The sequence below is a fragment of the Salvia hispanica genome, chromosome 4 (genome assembly GCF_023119035.1).
Source record: "Salvia hispanica cultivar TCC Black 2014 chromosome 4, UniMelb_Shisp_WGS_1.0, whole genome shotgun sequence".
Taxonomy (NCBI): domain Eukaryota; kingdom Viridiplantae; phylum Streptophyta; class Magnoliopsida; order Lamiales; family Lamiaceae; genus Salvia; species Salvia hispanica.
Genome location: NC_062968.1, coordinates 39,881,812 through 39,898,484, shown reverse-complemented (window position 1 = coordinate 39,898,484; position 16,673 = coordinate 39,881,812). Strand labels below are relative to the sequence as shown.

The 16,673-nt window shown below is 33.3% G+C and overlaps 1 protein-coding gene and 1 long non-coding RNA gene across 2 annotated transcripts; both read left to right on the top strand.

Moving 5' to 3' along the window:
- Positions 1-698: 698 nt before the first annotated feature.
- Positions 699-2,587, top strand: LOC125222973. Its single transcript, XR_007176634.1, has 3 exons — positions 699-979; positions 1,937-2,015; positions 2,108-2,587. It is a non-coding gene; the product is annotated as an uncharacterized LOC125222973 (long non-coding RNA).
- A 2,981-nt stretch (positions 2,588-5,568) lies between these two features.
- Positions 5,569-6,168, top strand: LOC125221051. Its single transcript, XM_048123180.1, has one exon. The coding sequence runs from the start codon at positions 5,569-5,571 to the stop codon at positions 6,166-6,168; it is 600 nt and encodes a 199-aa protein (XP_047979137.1).
- The last annotated feature ends 10,505 nt before the right edge of the window (positions 6,169-16,673 follow it).

The window sequence follows — 16,673 nt, the reverse complement described above, 5'->3', positions numbered from 1 at the left end:
CCATGTAATTAATGGTGCAGTGTTGGATGTCAGGTATTTTAATTTAGATTAAAATTCCCCATAATTTCATCAAAATGCCATGCAGGTTTGATGGTGCTAACCAAGTTACAAAGCTATGTAATTACCGGAATTTTAATTAGTTGTAATCAGAATAAATTAATAATTTAGTAACTTTAGGAGTGTTTTGAAGTTGGTAAAAATTTGACGAAAGTTATAGGCGAATACCCTAAAAAAACCATTACAAAAATTTCACTATTTAGCAGCGGAATTTTGCAACGGATAAAAATCCGACACTAATAGGAATGTCCGTTGGGAAAATTAGTAAGGGATTTAGTAGCAGATGTTCTATATTTTTTGGCGGCATAATAGAGCGCCATAATTAGTGGCGGAGTTAGCAACGAAATGATACGCGTGACTAATTAGCAACAAACACATCCGTTACTGTTAATTATTTCTTAATTAAAAAAAATGAAAATTATAAAATATATTAACTTAGCAACGGATTCATATCCGCTAGTAATTAGAAGCAGAGAATATCCGTTACAATGCTTATTTATAAACGTAAAAAATGAGAAATTGGAAACAAGTATTAGCAGTGCAAGAGATCAGCTACTATTCCGTTGCTAGAATTTAATTACGTAATTAATTAATTACTCTAATTAATACTAGTAGTACTAATATTATTCACTCAACTCAGGCTTCACACACGATTTCACCAAACTGCAAACGCAGACTCAACCTTTCCCTCCCACGTCGCCGCCCCCCCTCCTCGGCCCCGCCTCCACCGGCGGCGGCGGCGGTTCCTGCTTCCTCTTTCACAGTTCCCTCTCTCCCCCCCCTTTTCTCTGTAACTCGAGCTCTCTCCTACTACACATATACTTACGGTAGTCTCGCTTTCTGCATCGCGGCTGACCGGCTATTTCCGGCGCTGCTGCTGCCCTATTCCAGCGACTCCAGGCTAGTTTAGCCTCCCCATTGTGTAAGTAACCTTCTTGTCATTCTTATTTGTCCAATTTCATATTTAATTGAAAGCTAGGGTTTACGTTTCAAGTGTTCCCCCATTCTGAAATCAAGCAATTAGGTGATATTCTAAACTTTTGATGGAAAATTGTTTTCCTAGACATGATTGGGCGTGTGAATTGGAAGAAAATTTGTTCTTAATATATGAATGGAGTGTTAGCTTAGAGTTCTTCCATATGATTTAGGAATATTGTGTTGCTACTTTGGTATGACTTTAGAACTCACATTGTTAGCAAGAACTGAAACTAACTTGTGGGCTAAATTGTGATTTTGATAAGGCAAAGTTTGGGACAGCCCTTGGTTAAGTTGTGGCTATTTATTCATGAAGTGTGTAAAAAATTTATAATAAATTGAACTTTGGGAATTTGAATGAAGTTAATGGGAAGAGTACGAGTACAGTGTTGCACTATCTTAGATAGTATGTATTTTTACTATATAAGTAGAAAGATAGTATGTCTTTGTAGTATATAAATAGAAATCAAGTTGGCATGAAAAAAATTATGAATACGAGCTTGCTCCCAGGATTCCCAGCCCATCACATTCCTTACACAAGTAATGCCAGATTAGGCTTGAGTCATGGTATGCCATTAAGCTTCAACAACAGCCATTTTTGGTCCAAAATCTTGCACCCTTAGATCAAAATTTATTTTCTAAGGTGCTTATATTTCATTTCATTAGATGAATCCAGTGCTGCATTGCTTACTTTTTTTTATACAGATGCAGATTCATTGTCTAAAGTAGCAACATAGTCTTATACTTTCAAAGGTGCTTACTTTTTTCTTTTTTCTTTGTCTTTTGGAATGGGTGCAAATGCAATGGTGAGATAGAACAGAATGCCTACAATGAAATTTGAGAACGTAGAAATTGTTTTGCTTAGGAATATAATTTGATATTTCATTTTTCTACATGCAAACAGAAAAGGTGTTCCCATTAGTGAGGTTATATATCAATCATTCTTGGTACTACACAACAAGAGGGGAGTTCACATATAAGAGGTTATAGCTGAAGTTATATTATAAATATGTATATATATAGATATATTCAATTGATGATTTATATAACATTTATTTTCATTCATAATGACTAGGCGAAGGTAAAAGAGCTTGCTGCTACTCAAGGCGAGAACGCAAATATGAGTGTTATCTTTGTAAATCAGTTATGGGAGGCTGCCTCGACAAAAAGAGGAGGATGGTTGGAACCGGAGATCTCAGACCAAGCCTTGTAGGTAATTCTACGCACTACTAGAAGGAGGTGTCAATCTAAGATGAAAGAAAAATTATCTGCTGAGCGCGAGAGGAGAATGAAACTAGAAGAAGAGGTGAAGATGCTAAATGAGAGGATGGACCAATTCATGTCCCATCAGCAGTCACACAACTCGAGTCATTTTACTGTCCAGTATCGTTGCGAGGATTCTGAAGAATTATGAGTATGATACCGTATCTTGTACTTCACTATCAACTATAATCTTAGGTTATGACTTTATCAAACTTCATGTAATTTTTAAAAACTTATTAGTGTATTATTATTTTTGTTTACAAAGAATTGATGTTATTTATTTGTTGAGTTATTGCGTTGTTGTAAAAAGGCTTTCGAACTGGATAAGCAACAAATATTTATGCTGAAACGTGAATTTAAAATTACCAGCCGAATAATAACATTTAAATATAAAAAATAAAAATAAAAATAAAAATAAAATTTAGTAGCGGACTATTCTGCTGCTATCGTACGCCTGGAGCTTCTGCTACTATTCTGCTACTATTCTGCTACTATTAGCAACGGATGTATCCGCTGCTAAACTTGATTGCTCTTTGATCGTGTTTTGATGTCAAGATATAGTAGCGGATTTTGTCTGTTCGCAATCCGTTGCTAAGTTTTAGTAACGAATTTTATTCGTTACAAGCATTTGGCAGCGAGGTTTTTTAGCAGCGGGCTTGATCCGCTACTAATCCGTTGCTATTTAGTTTTAGCAACGAAATGAAGGTATTTAGTTGCGGAAATTTCCGTTGCTAAAGTGCGAAATTTTTGTAGTGAACGATGATTTAAATTTCATCAATTTTGCGTCTAAATATAGCAGACCAAGTAAAGCAGCCTAATAAATCGTACTTCCCCTCCTCTCAAGCTAGTTGATACCGTTCTTTTTAATAGAAAAATTAAGAAATTGATGTTTAAAGGTTGAATAAAGTATAAAAGAGAAAATATGAAGAGAGGTGATTATTTTTTTTTTCAAAAAAAATATATAAAGTAAATAATTTGGAACAACTTAAAATGAAATATGAATCAAATACATTGGGATGGAGAATGTAAATAAATGGATAATAAGTTGAAATAATTATAATTATGAGATGTATATATTTGAAATCGTAATTCTGATGTCATTCTAGCTATAGGATAATCAAATTCAATTTCAAAGTGAAATTTAAACTCTATTGTACTGATAGTTGGATGTCATCCCAAAAGTCAAATATTCCTAAATTGATGTAAATTTGTCGGCTTTGACGGAAGACAAATATGTTAGTGCATAATAATTTATTGCATCTACTAGTATTAAAATATTAAATATGCCTTCGGTACAACAATATTATAATTGTATTTTCATTTGAATTTCATAGAGTTGAATTTAAAAGTATGTTATTATAATTCATTTTTTAATTAATTAATTTGGTAAAACTAAGTAATTTTTAATTTCTTTGATTGATATATTAAAAAACTCAAAATTTGGTATAGACTTTTCAAAGAATATTTGTTTACTATAAATTACAAATATTATACTATTATTATATTTTGTTTATATTTATGTTTTTCGGGTGAGTTTATGTGTTATGTGTTTGCATTGCGTGTGCTATGTTCGCTATATATGTTTTTCTGAATAATATTGTATCATGTACATCGTATATTATTTTATATAATAATAAAAACAACAACAATAATTATCATTATTACTATTTTTAAATATAGTAGTTATACATATAATTAAAATATATAACCTTATGCAAGTAATAATTTTGTTATAAAAAGTTACATGTAAACTTTAAATATTATATTTGAATTCCAAAAATACTATACTAATTAATTTAAGTTAATTATGCCCTCAACTAATTCAGACCAGCATATAAAACGAAAACTTGAAAATGACATGAAATAAGATCAATGATTTTCTAGAGATTTGTTAGTTATATTTTTCAAATTCAGAGACCTAAAAATGCAAACCTCATTGTTCAGAAATCAAAATAAAATTCTACTCAATCTATTAATTAGCGTTTGATGGTGAATTAATTAGGGTCTTACTTAAGGTGGCAGCAACTAATTGTATGTTGAATTCAACTAATAGTAATCAAGGATATTAATACACACAGCTTCCAAGATATGAATTCATTGCTTAAAACTAGTTCGAGCTCGATTCAACAACAATTAAAATCTGATACCCATCTTATTTTGTTATTGGTCTACTTCTGTCCTACTTTCAATTTTTACTAGTTTTAAATCATTTCTCCTTCAATTTAGTTTTCTTATGCCTTAGTATAACTTTATGATTATTAGCTTGGATTCATTACTCCATGTTAGGGTTTATAATTATTTTTTATACTCCTTTAGTTTATAAATGGTTATTTGGATTCATTTTCTAGTTTTATGGTATATGGTTTTATAAATTTTTTTGTAATAATTAATGATTATGGTTCATATATAATATAAAACAAAATTTTTATTTCATAATAAATGCTTCTAAAACAATGAAGATGGTGAAACATATGAAATGCATAAACATGTGGGACAAAGGATTATAAATATCAAAATTAGAGAATGAAAATAATGTTATTCTATTTGTTCCAGTATAATTTGGTCGTTCTATTATAGTTGAGTCCTTTTTTTTAAAGAACAATATATCTCATCTCATGTCTCTTACTTTATTCTTTTTTATATTTCTACTTTATTCTTTTATTTATTTACTTTATTCTTTTCTGCTTTTATATTTAATTCATTTAATATAATTTTGTTAAACATTCAAAAGAAGTGCATCTACTATAAAGAATGAAAGTATAAATTTACCACTTAATGTCGTGTAGTTGCTTTCATCTGTCAGGCACAAGTGTGAGGCATTGAGAGATGACTTCTGGCAGCCAACGGGTAAAGGCCTCCCCCTTAACAGGCTACTGCATACCTTGATTGAACCTCCTCACATAATGCCGGGCCATAGTGTGAAGGCCGCCAACACTACAAAGTTGCCTTTTTTTTACTCAATGATATGAGTAATTATGCTATAATTATAATCATATTCTATCTTTGATAGTCTTTAAATAAAAATAAACAAAAGTTCACTATAAAAACCATAATTAACTTTTTAGATATTTGTCAATTTAAACTCAATACGATCTTGACGCAAATCTTGATGCCCCATTCAACACAAATCCCAATTTCCCGTTTTCTATATAAGCATACATATTTTATCAAACTCCAATTAATTTCCCAATTTTAAATTTTGTCCGCACCCAAACACTACGTAGATCTCCATAATCATTTTTTTCTCCCCACTTAATTCTTCTCTACTCCGAAATGCCTTCGCTCAACCGCGACGATTTCCACCAGAAATCCTTCAAAATCAAGCCGGACGACGACAAATTGTTCTCGAAGCTTCTCTTGCGCGAATCCGCCAAATCCTCCTTCCGCGTCTACTACGGTGACGCTCCCCGCGCCGTCCCCTTCGTCTGGGAGACCCGCCCGGGCACGCCGAAGCACAATTCCGCCGGAAATTACGAAATTCCGCCGCTGACGCCGCCGCCGTCGTACTACACCGCCGGCGGGAGCAGATCGTGCGGCGGCGGGTCGAGATCGAAGCTCCTCATCCACAGCTTTCTGCGGCGGATGAATCCGAAGCGAGCGGCGGCGGTTTCTCACTCCTCCTCCTCCTCTCTCTCCTCGATCTCGTGGTCGTCGTCGTCGAACTCGTCCTTCTCAGATCCGCTCTCGACGCCGGCGTATGTGAGCAGGCGGCGGCGCTTCCACAGCTGGGGATCGTCGTTCGACGAAATTGCGGACGATCGCCGCGGCGACGGATTCCGATCGTCGAGGATGTGCTTCGGGATCGGCGGCGGCGGCGGTCGATCGGTGAAGAGAGCGTTGATGTCGATCGTCGGGCGTGGATCCGACGCCTGAGGTTAATTGCGAATTAATTAGTTATAAATCGGTGTTTGGTTCATTAATTGTGTTGTGCTATAGTAAATAATTTTGGATACCAGTTCAAATAATCCAATTGAAGCGTATCTTAGTTTGAAATAGTATGTAAATTTGATATTTAATTATTTCTGCAATTTTGTAGTACTACTACAGTTTTTACATATACACTTTCACCATTATCCAACTTTGAAAATAAGAGAAACCATAAAATAAATTGAAAATAAGAGAAACTATAAAATAAAATGAATTGAGGGGCTGATGATTGAGATTTGAGAGTGTGACGCAAATGCACATCATTTACTGTACCATTGACATTTTTCATTTTGTTGTTTGGTTTTATGGAGTAACTCAACAAATCATGTATCATCACATCTACAAATTACATAAAAGCATGAAATATTTCATTATTTGTTTTCCTCAATATCGAATATGAATAATATTAACTATTCATTAGTTACATAAAGATCTATATTTTTAAATCATTTCTAATGGTAGACAATTAACACTAATTATATTGCAAAATTTATCATATTTTAGGTTTTTTAAACAAAATATACCCATTTTTGGTTTACAATAACACAAACCCAAATTAAATTTTTAGATTTTGTGAGAATGTTTTTAATTTTGAAATAATTGAAGTAAAATATTTATCTGATGTAACATTTAAATTAAAATGCGATTGAGTTGAGTTTAGTATAATAATTTATTTTTTTTAAAAAAATCAATAATGGTTCCTCATCTACCCCGTGTTGACTCGAACCTCCAACTTAGGGGTTAGAGGGATTGCGTCTTACCAACCGAGGTGTACTTCGTCGTCTGGGTTTAAGTTATGTGTAAAATCGCTATTTGATGTTCTCAGTATCTAGAAATTGCATTATTATCATCCGTGGTCACTGTTCTTTAAAAATATCATCAAACATCCCTGGATAATCATATAATACCGCTAAAAATACTTTTAAACTTTTTGGGATCAAAATATCCTCCAAGCTATAAAGGTTAGTATATCTTTTTAATGAGAGAGAACCGCCACTTTGTTTCATTCCTTTCTCTTGAAGTATGTGCTGACGATCATTGATTTGCCATATACTTTGACGATGTTTTTTAGGGGAATATAACAGAAATGAATGAATCAAGAGCAATCGAAATTGCAAAAGTCATTCAACGATATTATATCAAATAATCATGGACATCCAATGATATTTTTACAGAATAGAGATTGCAATGTTTAAGAAATAAAAATACACCGCACGTTAGTAGTAGAGCTTACAACTAATGTGTTGCTTATAAATTGGAACATGAAAAAAAAAAAATTGGAACATGAAATATGTACTAGTAAAAACACATGGGGCATACATAGAAGATAGCCTCATAATTTGGTAGTCCACCTCATTTGAGTAGCTTACTAATGCTATTCATTTATATTCTAAATGATAAATACTCCTAGTAGTACAAAACAAGCAAAACAAGACAAGTTCAACTACTATACATTTACTACTTTTTTGTTTTTTCAAACTACAGTCATTTAGTGGACTGTGAAAACATTATCTTGATGATACTAATACTTGTACTGCAATTATTATTTTGATGAACAAAAATCATTTTCTTAAAATCATCCACCCACACAACTCAAAAAATCCATTTAAAACTGTTGTGACAGATCATTGAATCATAAATAAAGTATCATGTAGTTAGTTGTGGAAGGGCAGACATTGGTCACTGGATCATGCACGAGCTTAGTGTTTTTTGTCATTGTAGAGAGACTATTTAATGTGAAGAAATTAGTTGGTTGAAGGTTGCTATCGAACTTAATAAATATCGTACATCTTCAATTTGGAATCTTTAGTCTCTGACATACTGAAGGAGGGAAGGAACCTTCTCTAGTTCTTTAAACTAATTTATTTACAGATCAATTATTGTCAGATTTGATACGTGCACTTCAGATTCAGTGTCTCTAGAGTTCTTGTATTTTAGTTTAATTAGGTAATTGCTAATTTGATGGGATCCTCTGTTTCACGGTTCTATTTGTAATGGTAATACTACCAATTTTATAAACACACAATAATTTTGAACTTGAATCATCTAGCCTTAGGTAATCATTTGATTTTTATGTGGCATAGTCTCCACCAATTTAACTGATTTTTAAAAACTTATTGCTTGCCTATGGATCCCATTTTATGATTTCTCTCTTGGTTGAACACAATATTCTCAAGTTTGATAAGAAATTTTGGACCTCGTTGTTTTATGTTGTCTCTTGATCCATTTGAGGGCTGAGAAATAAGGTAATTTTTAAAAAGGTGGAGCCAAATTGGGATGTCAAGAAAAAACTTATCCAATGAAGATTGGGATTATGGACAAAAACTGTTGGGGTTTGGTGCCCTTGCACAACGAAAGACTTGTACAAAACAAATAAATCAGACACGGTCTACTTGACCGATTATGCGATTAATCAATTCACATGTTAAACAGATAATTGCATACTAGAACGCGAATAATCCATGCTTAGAAAAACTAAATCATAAACATGATTTCTACGGATTAGAGTTACCGATTTTGATTATCCAAAGAATCGTCGATTGCTCGCGCCTTCTCCACGTGATGATCTTCAATACTAGACCACGGATCTTCTCTCTGGTTCCCGAATTGTATCTCGATATCAGGGTGAGCTGATCTTATCAAAATACTAGGACTGGAATAAAGAAGACAGAAAATTCCTAACGGAGGAGGAGCTGAAAATTTCGTTTTCCTTCCTAGAGAGAAGGGACGAAAATTTCATGTGAATGAAATAATGATAATTCTGTCTCATTTATTCTCATATTTATATTAAGTTCCTTTTGGACCCAGATATGGATCTATGAAAGGTTTTGGATATGAGCTCCCCCAATTAGCTTTTTACTAATTAAATTGAAGCCACAATTTAATACAAGCTTATATTGGAATATTACGAGCAACCACTATAAAAGTAATATTGAACTCTCCCCAACCAAATCCGAAAATACAAGTAATCCGGGTTTCCGTTATTTATATTATTTATTTCCCGCGCTTAAGATATAAATGTCCATTAATTAATTAATGTCTGCTATGGACTTAATTAATTAGCATCTCATTAATTCCAAGAGTGGACTTAGCAAGAAACATTTATTTATTATTCATAGAGTAATAAAACTCCAACTGACCAGTTTTCCGAATAATAAAACCTTGTTCGAGCTCCTCTTGAGGACATTATCAAACGAGACTCACCTCGCGCACGATTCAACATAATAGCAATCCTAGCACCGCTAGATATTAATCACCACTACCCAATATATCGGGATTATTGGGTTGCGAAAAACTCGCACCATTTGATAAGTCAAAGTAGTGCATAATCAATACCGTATACTCAATACTAACATATGTAGATTAAGAAATAATATTTTATCAAGACCTAGTCTTTCAGTAGATAGTATAAAGACACGTCTTGCTGTTAGATCCGTTCAGTGCTATACCACACCAATTTCATCTTATTTCAGTAAGGCTTAGAAATATGTGGACTGACATTGCAACCTTTCACGATAGGTAGCCAAAGCCTATCTAGGTTGTGAAATTCTTCTTTTTCTTTTGCAAAGCATTGCATAGATTTGACCGTGTTACCTTAAAGTGGACGACGCCCACAACCGGTCTACTAAGCAAAAGACTTAGACTTTGTTTGCTTCTTATACATTTAAATGTTTATAAAACATCTTATAAATGCACAAGCAAACACAATGTAATAATAATAGTGATTCTATTCGTGCGAGACTGCTCGAATAATACTAAATCGAGTTAGAAGTGGATTGTAGAGTTTTACGTATACAAGCAAGATTCTATTCGCGCACGAAACTTGCTCGAAACATGCTTTTCAGTATACCAAACCTAACAATCTCCCACTTATACTCAAAACATGCTTTCGAGTATACCCACTGCCAAAAAATCTCCCACTTATACTCAAAGTAGGTCTTTGTACTAGATATATCGAACTACCATTCATTTCACAAGGTGAAAGAAAAATCTGCTTGGTTGTTCTCTGATTATATCTTTTTCACCATAATGTCTTTGCTGCGTACTTAATCTTTAATTAATTTCATCCCCATATGTGATTGCTTAGCTTAATAAACTCGTGTGTCCCTTGAGTTGGCCTTCACTAGAGTAATCAAAACCAAATGTAATACTCATAGGCATACTCAAACTTACGATTAAAGCTATTAGGAAGATACTCCTAAGGTAAACACATATTCAGAGGATGACTTACTCGATCACTGATTAGTCATAAAACTAAGACAGTGTAACCCCAAGGACATTACATGAATGACTGGTAAACTAGAATATAGTTACTAGTCTTTCTCAAGCACTAGGGTATATTCATTACCTCAATCAAAATCCTTTGCCATGGTTAATATGATATATACTTGCTATGCAAAAGTACAACAGATATCAAACTTAGTACACATTGTAGCATACATGAGACATCTATCTCCAAAACTAGTCTCATTATTCTTAATCTCACTAAGTGTCAAGCGACACTCGACTAGAGACAAGATAATTCCATCTTGAAAGGTAAAACCTTTGCATGAAAATTCTAATGCTTAAATGTTCCAAGCAATGTGTAGATATAGGATTCCTAAGAGAATCTCAACATTCTTTCTAGCAATCGTAAAAGGACTTAGATGCTAAGAATGTAATTAGTTTCTCTTAAATCATTTATCTTAAACTGGGTAGACAACCAGTTTCCTATGCCAGATGCCAATCTTAGTTGTTTGCAACTTTTGTAGATTTCATCATCGTAGAGTACCAATAATACCATATGTAATGCACTTTCAACTTCTTTGTGCTTACAGCACTGTTAAGGACATAAGTCAAATTCCAAATATTTGACAATTTTGATAAAACACATATACTCTGATTTAGATGCTTGCCTAAGACCACGAAGGTCTATATAAGCTTCCAATCATGCGTTTCTTGCCCTTAATTACATATCCCATTAGAATGTTCTAGTAGATGATTTTCTCAAGACTTCTATTTATAGAAGGCTGTCTTGACAATCATAATACATACATTCTAATTTATGTAAGTTCTAATAGACAATATGATCGAATAAATCCTGGCACAACGATAGCGAGAAGATAATTCTCTTTGAGCATAACCCATTGTCATTGTCTAGCCATTTGAGATCCACATTTACACTTGCAAAGATACTTGCTCCCACTGACTGACACAGCCTGTAGGTAGTATTGCAAGTCTTGTAAAACATGTTGTCTATCTTAGATTGTAATATGGAATCTATCACCTTCTCAAAGATGATTATCCAAATTAACCAATACTACATTGTAGTTAAAGGATTATGTTCAAGTTAATCTAAGACTGAGTCTTACGACACTCTTAGACCCAAGAACTTGTTGTGTTCCAGTGGAACGCTCCCACTACGATATGGTTCTTACAATTTTAGGTACTGAAGTTGATTTTATTAGTGCAAAAGTTTCTAATGGTATGACTTCTTGGTAATGTGGAAAATCCGATATCTCTCTCTTTATTTTGAGAGTTATCACACTGTTAGGCTTGTAGTTCATCTCTTGATCTTCATACAAGAGTTATATCTTTGAAGATTACAGAACTTATAACCTTATATCATTTGGGACAAACCTTAAAACATGCCTCAGTACTCAACTCCAATTTCTTGGACACTTTTCCAACACGTGTTGGAACAACATTACACCTTGAGATGTGCTAGACTAGAGACGCTCTAGTCCACAACTCGTGTTTTGTAGAAGGTACTGATGTTGGTAGTTTCTTTAATGTTTATTCCACCAATGATAAGATTTTAATGAGTACAACTCATCACATAATCAAACTTGTCTTAGAAAGACTTCGATTCCTTCTTACATAACTATCACATTCATTAGATGAATGCTTGGATTCGTTAATGGAGATTAGACTCCCACTACTGATCATAACCCTTTGCTCGTCTCCTTATGGTGTAAACCATTGAGACTTGCTAGTCTTTCTATGTTGCACTTCTATAAGTATTCTGAATCTCTTGAAAAATCAAATGATTCTAACTCATAGTGCATCAAATAGACTTTCTCAACTCTCAAGCTATTTAACGAAATGTTAAAATCTTGATAGTCTAGATCAGTTCGAACAATTTCTAAGTATTTTCTTGGCCTTAAGGCTAAGAGCCATAAATACTTTATCATTCAATGATTAAGAAGTTGATGTGTTGTTGAATACTCAACCTTGTCGCACTTATATTATTTTAATACTATGATGCCTTAAGCATTAACCATAAAACAATAGTTGAGCATTAATAGCTCCCACTGCAACAAAAACCTAACTAGATCAAGATCTCTTACTTAGAAGTTGCATTGCCATGTAAGTCATTGTCCTTCTATAAAATAGGTCAATCCAACTCACAAAGCATATTTTCTCGCTTTAAACAAACTTCGATGACAATCCAGGCTCTCCCATTTCCATATCTAGTCTTTTGTTCAAATGAACTAGGACTTAAGAAAAATGCAGCCTTTATGAATTCGTCATCTATCATGTTACTTTCCTCTAACAGTAACATAACGACTATTATTCTAAAGATTTTCAACTTTTCAGTTAAACCTTCTTGTAGTCATTTCTTATTACTTTAGGCGATGACTTGTGTCAGAAACTATTTGAGTGATCAAAAGATCCTCAAAACATTCTGTCACTCTAGGATATTCCAATCGAATCATCTTGACAGATTCTATTGATATCCATCTTTCATCGTCATTAACCAAGACTTGTCAAGCTATTTAAAGGAAAGTAACTTGACCTTATTCCTCAAAGAGCTTGTCAAGTACATGCATAATGCATTCTCGAACATTCTTCGTGGAATTATGTCGAGGAAATGGAGGACATGAATCATTGAGTATAAACTCAAGGTTTTCAGCGATGAGAAACTTATCCATTTTCGTTTCCGGTCTACATAATTTAGGCATTCGAGTTTTCTTTCTTTAAGGATCGCAGACAAATATTAAATGACATAATGAAGATTTGGCAAATAAACTTATTATCACATACTCATGCTCAATACATAATCACAAATAACAACAAAACAATTATGTATCTTACAACAACAAAATTAAAAAATTGTATCCTCCAAAGGAGGTTAATACGCATTAAAATTTTGATAATTTTACTGGTCACAACACCGACGAATAGTCCAGAGACCACAAAACATGGCATGGCCACCTAATGTTGCCTAAGCACGACCATCAGATTTAGCATTACCGAATTTTATTTTTACAACACACTCCCATGACAATGTTCATGTGCTGATAACAAAACCAAGTTATCTCATAAATTCTGATTGAACCCTGAAACTCGCAGTTCCTTAGGATTATTGTCCCTACAAAGCAAGTAGCGATAATATTGGGAACCACTTTCTAGTTCATTCTATTTATTGTGTGAGAAGTCCTCCCTTATGAACTTACTGTTTCGTAGGATTATTGTCCCCACAAAGTGGGTGGCAATAATAATAGAAACTAGCTTCACAGAATTTGGCAGACCAACCGATGGAGACCGTATACAACGCACTTGTTGTAATCACCACTTAGATATTTTGTATGGTTTTTGCATAATTATCACATAAGCAGATAAAGCAGATAATCCACTTAAAATAGATAAACACCAAATAAACAGATAAATCCATTTAATGCATGACATTTAAACACACAGGATAATTATCGACAATTATTTAATATAGTCAAGGGAGAATCAATTAAATAATTAATTTTTATATTGGATAATAATTATCCAAATTTATTTAGGATTTATCAAGATAGAGTTAACTATCTAAATCCATTTAGGATTATTCAAGATTTTATTTCGATAAAACCAAATCCTACAATTCAAGATAACGTTGATCTAGGATTATCATTATTTAAATAGTACTAGAATATTACTAGATAGAATCAGTTCCATCACAATCCACAAGATAAAAATAAAATCCAATCAACCAAGATTTATACAAATCTTAATTCTATTTAGAATAGACATCCAGAATATATCAAACATTACTTAGGATTTCTTAGATAAATAAATTTATCTAAATCCAATTAAATATGAATTTTCTTATATATCATTAACATCCTAATCTATCTAGGACATAAATCCAAAAGATAAGGATAACTTAGATTAATACTTATTTTAATCCATCTAGGATTTGTCTTAATAGAATTAAATCTATTCAAATCCATAAGATAAAATAAATTAATATAAATGTTTATCCTAATTCATCTAGGATTTATCTTGGAATAAATCCATATAAATCCATAGAATATGATAATATTATATTATAATTATTCAAATCTATCCAAGATTTATCTAGGAACAAATCCATATAAATCTATAAGATAAGAATAAAATATTATATTATCATTATCCAAATCCATCTAGAATTTATCTATGAATAAATTCATATAAACTCATAGGATAAGAATAAAATAATATTATCATTATCTTAACCAACTAGGATTTGTTTAGGAATAAATCCATAGGATATAGATAAAAAAAATTAGATTATTATTTCCAAATATAACTAGGATTCATCTAGGACTAAAATCCATATAAATCCATTAAATAAGGAAAGAATCTAATAAATACATGATTTAATTCATAGTTAAATCTCATATAATATATAAAATCCACGATATATATTCAAATCTTAATTCTAAATTAATCTCAAATTATTTCCAAAATTTAATCTAAATGTGGAAAGAAGCTAGAACGAACCTTGCATGGCTCGGTTGGACTCCCACTGAGCTCGCAGCCGCTGCCTCGTTTCCGGCAGCCCTTGCCCCCGCTGGCGCTGCTGCAGAGAGACACCCAGCCGCCAAGCACCGCCGGTGCTTCTGCAGCTGCATCTTCTCCGGCGCTGCTGCTGTTCTCAGCGGCTGTGACAACAGCTTCCTCCTAACCCGGAAACTGCCCGTGAAGGGCTCCCACTTGAAAAGCTGTCGCCGCCGGAAAAACTCTTGTCTTGCGCAGTCCCGAATTGCCGACTCGGAATTTATATTCACGTAAGGCAAAACATAACACAATTCAAACTTAACACAATTCAATCAATAGAATTGAAATAAACCGAATGAATTCTTCTGTGTCACACCGCAATTGAAACCACATAATATAATATGTAATCAATCATTACAGAAAGAATAAGAATTTTGGAGTCAAAATCCACGTAACAAGATTTCAATCTTTGTGGCACTCATGTAGTCATGTATTGAACAATAACATGGAAGACTCAAATATCTAAGTCCACATAATCAAACTCGGAAAAGATCCACGCAATTCGAGATTGAAACAATCATATTCGTTCTACCTCATGTTATTAAACAAATAAAACTACAAATATGCCACGAAACTCATGCGATCAATCAATTCACATCACATGAAATTAATCCACATAATTAAAGCTAAAAACCTGGCTCTGATACCAATTGTTGGGGTTTGGTGTCCTTGCACAGTGGAAGACTTGTACAAAACAAATAAATCAGACACGGATCTATTTGACCGATTATGCGATTAATCAATTCACATGTTAAACAGATAATTGCATTCTAGAACGCAAATAATTCATGCTTAGAAAATATAAATCCTAACATGATTTCTACGGTTTAGAGTTACCGATTTTGATTCTCCAAAGAATCGTCGATTGCTCGCGCCTTCTCCACGTGATGATCTTCAATACTAGACCACGGATCTTCTTTCTGGTTCCCGAACTGTATCTCGATATCAGGGTGGGCTGATCTTATCAAAATACTAGGACTGGAATAAAGAAGATAGAAAATTCCTCACGGAGGAGGAGCTGAAATTTCGTTCTCCTTCCTAGAGAGAAGGGACGAAAATTTCATGTGAATGAAATAATGATAATTTTGTCTCATTTATTCTCCTATTTATATTAAGTTCCTTTTGGACCCAGACAGGGATCTATGAAAGGTTTTGGATATGGGCTCCCCCAATTAGCTTTTTACTAATTAAATTGAACCCACAATTTAATACTCCCTCCGTCCCATAAAAGTTGAGACAAAACTTTTGGACACGGAGATTAAGAATTTATATTAAATAAATAGGAGAGATGAAAAAAGTAGGAAAAATAAGAGAGAGTAGAGTGAATGATGGAATAAAGTAAGAGTGATTAGATGTTTTGTCTTTAGTTAAAAAAGGAAATGACTCAATTTTGTTGAGACGGACAAAAAATACGACTCAACTTTTGTGGGACGGAGGGAGTACAAGCTTATATTGGAATTTTACGAGCAGCCACTACAGAAGTAATATTGAACACTCCCCAACCAAATCCGAAATTACAAGTAATCCGGGTTTCCGATATTTATATTATTTATTTCCCGCGCTTAAGATATAAATGTCCATTAATTAATTAATGTCTGCTATGGACTTAATTAATTAGCATCTCATTAATTCCAAGAGTGGACTTAGCAAGAAAC

Excerpts from the sequence above, each read along its gene's own strand:
- LOC125221051 (XM_048123180.1), top strand. The coding sequence starts at position 5,569 with ATGCCTTCGCTCAACCGCGACGATTTCCACCAGAAATCCTTCAAAATC.